This window comes from Ceratina calcarata, unplaced genomic scaffold (assembly GCF_001652005.2).
Source record: "Ceratina calcarata isolate Rehan_Ccalc_2016 unplaced genomic scaffold, ASM165200v1 scaffold589.2, whole genome shotgun sequence".
Classification (NCBI taxonomy): domain Eukaryota; kingdom Metazoa; phylum Arthropoda; class Insecta; order Hymenoptera; family Apidae; genus Ceratina; species Ceratina calcarata.
The window spans coordinates 14795-17311 of record NW_017177119.1 but is presented as its reverse complement, the minus strand read 5'-3'; the positions used below and the strand labels follow the sequence as shown (position 1 = coordinate 17311).

General features: G+C 38.3%; 2 protein-coding genes across 2 annotated transcripts in view; both read right to left on the bottom strand.

The window, feature by feature from the left end:
* LOC108629852 (12 kDa FK506-binding protein-like) overlaps positions 1-1005 on the bottom strand; it is a 2144-nt gene extending 1139 nt beyond the window's left edge. The window contains exons 1-3 of the mRNA XM_018032759.2: positions 736-1005; positions 356-403; positions 10-196 (exon numbers count right to left, since the gene is read on the bottom strand). Coding sequence (XP_017888248.1) covers positions 10-196; positions 356-403; positions 736-772 — 272 coding nt within the window. The 5' untranslated portion in view covers positions 773-1005. The remainder of the gene's footprint in view (positions 1-9; positions 197-355; positions 404-735) is intronic.
* Positions 1006-1266: 261 nt separating this feature from the next.
* LOC108629849 (transmembrane protein 68-like) lies at positions 1267-2378 on the bottom strand. Its single transcript, XM_018032757.2, has 2 exons — positions 2165-2378; positions 1267-1983 (listed from the first exon to the last, which is right to left on the bottom strand). Exons 1-2 carry the CDS (start codon positions 2300-2302, stop codon positions 1876-1878), a joined length of 246 nt encoding a protein of 81 aa, XP_017888246.1. The 5' UTR covers positions 2303-2378; the 3' UTR covers positions 1267-1875.
* Positions 2379-2517: the final 139 nt, after the last annotated feature.

Genomic DNA, 2517 nt, shown 5'->3' with positions numbered 1-2517 from the left:
AAAGGATATACTCCTGGATGTCCTCGGCTACCGTAGGCAAAGTCTGGTGAACAAGTTAACCTAGCACGTTCTCCTACACACATTTGAGCAACTCCTTGGTCCCAACCTTTAATAACTTCTCCTTTACCTATTTTGAATTTAAATGGCACTCCGCGGTCCCTGCTGGAGTCGAATTTCTTCCCATTATCGAGAGTCCCTGAAAACGATCATGACGATGCGAAACTAAATTACATTCAGAAATAAATCTATAAATCATTTCTATTACGTTACACTTAAATCAAGATTGATTGAAAATGTATTTTAATAAATTCGAAGTATTCTCCACGCGTTCACGTGGACATAAAAAATGGCTCACCTGTGTAATGAACGACTACGGTCTGTCCGGTTTTCGGATACGTCTGACCTACACAGACGGAACACCATTAGAAAAAAAGACTGTTACGTTATTATTGTACGAAATCGGATTTTCGTAATTCTATCGAACGGCAAGGATCGAAATCGCCTTATTTGGTGGAGACCGGCGAGGAAGGATGCTATTAACAGATTGCCGATTGTAAATAAATATGCATCGGCGATTATATTTTCCGGTATTAGCGAAGAAACGGGTGACCGAAATTACGTCGAAATCGATGGAAACACGAGATCTTTGGGAGACAACGAGGTGAAGCGGGAGGGACAGGCGATGCGATAAGTAAAACGCGAGATAGCGGAATATATCGTGTGCAGAATAATTACCGTCTCCGGGAGAAAGAACTTCCACATCCACGCCCATGACTACGTATTTTATGACACGAAAAACGGGTCGGCGACGAACAGGCGGATCAGTTTTATTTAATCGAGTCTATTACTCCGCGCCGGTAAACAGAATTCGCGTGAACGTGATCCCTTGTGGGTGGCTGGCAAAAAACGATAGGTACACCAACCAGTGCAATGCCGTTCGCTGAATATAACAAGATACCCGAACCCGAACGAGCGGATACCCTCGGGACTCGGAAAAGGAATTTTAACTGGTAAAGCCGCCGCCAGGTTCGCAGCAGTTGACGATTCTTCCGGTTGACAGGCAACGATCGATGAGGACGTTTCCGGTCCCGGTAAATTTGAATAAATCGTTCATTGCACCCAAGAAATGAGTTCGTTTTCGTACACGACTCACTCAATCTTGCCTCACTTCTATTTTACTTAATTACTGTATACTTAACTCTAATTTATTTTATACAAAGAATGAAACATGAGTATTGCCGGTGTTTAAAATAATATAAATAGATATCAGTTTTTCAGACCTTTATTCTCTTCTCCTCTTGTATAAAGTTAATAAATAAAAGAATAAATATTAGTGCTGACATTTCATGGAATTACGAAAAGATCACAATCGTACCTTAAATGCTGACAATAGAAAATACATATACAAATTGTCCGAATAGCATCATCGATTGTAGTAAAAACGATATGTATAAAATGAATTAACACTTTGTTAGTCGTACAGGGTTTGTCCGATAAGTATCGGGACTATCGCCGATGCCTGGACGCTTATTGTGACGATGCGCCCAGTCACTAATTGCGCGTAAGGCCAAACACAATTGCCCCGATATTTATTTGACAAACTCTGTATAGATAAAATATAAAAAAATTTAACATATAAAAATTCTACGCGATAACTGAAGACGGACTATTATTAGATTTAAAACTTAAGTACGATCTCGCTTGGAAGGAATGGACCTCAACTTTCACAAGCTCTTAAGTTCGATAAATGTCGTTCGACGATTAACAACCAGCGCCGTGAGTAAAATGTATAACTTCCGAAAACTTAATAAAGTACGGTAATAGTTCTTGGCTTGATGAGATAAAACGTTAGAATATTATAGTAAATGCTAATACTTATGATTCCTTTTTCTTTGCTTTATACACCCTCTCTAATAAAGCCAATGATATATTCCCAGGTATTCTTTGATGCTGACTTATCAGATCATTGAGCGCACCAGCGACCTGAAAAATGCGAAATTTTGTCACTTAATATTTTATTTTTAGATCGCGCAGAAAATATAAAGACTAATATTTAGAATTGAGTAGAATATCGACAGTATGGTAAATTTTTAAATATCACGAATGTTTTATATTGTATAGAAATCAGCAGTCTAGTTATTGTTAATTCTGAACTTCTTTCAACCTTCATTTGTAGCTCCTCAGGTGTGAGATTTCCATCGTATGGAATTGGTTCGCCAACGTATGTCGTTAACTTCACAGGGAAGCCACCATAGATAGGCATAAAAGGGAATCTAGTGGCTGCATATATTCTCAACCACATCCTCCTACCCAAACTCACAGTCCTAAATGCTTCTCTAATATTTCTTGTGAATATAGGTATTATGCACTGTTACAGAAAGTAGTCGAAATATCAGAAAAAAGTTAATCAATCTTGAAATCAATAGAAACATTAACTCTTTGTACTCGAGCGGTGTCGCTACGGCGCCCGATACGAAAACTAATTGCAAACTGTAATATTTAACAGATTTTGTTGTA

Excerpts from the sequence above, each read along its gene's own strand:
- LOC108629849 (XM_018032757.2), bottom strand. The coding sequence starts at position 2,302 with ATGTGGTTGAGAATATATGCAGCCACTAGATTCCCTTTTATGCCTATC. Across the intron at positions 1,984-2,164 it reads CTGAGGAGCTACAAATGAAG|GTCGCTGGTGCGCTCAATGA; the intron begins GTTGAAAGAAGT and ends CGCATTTTTCAG.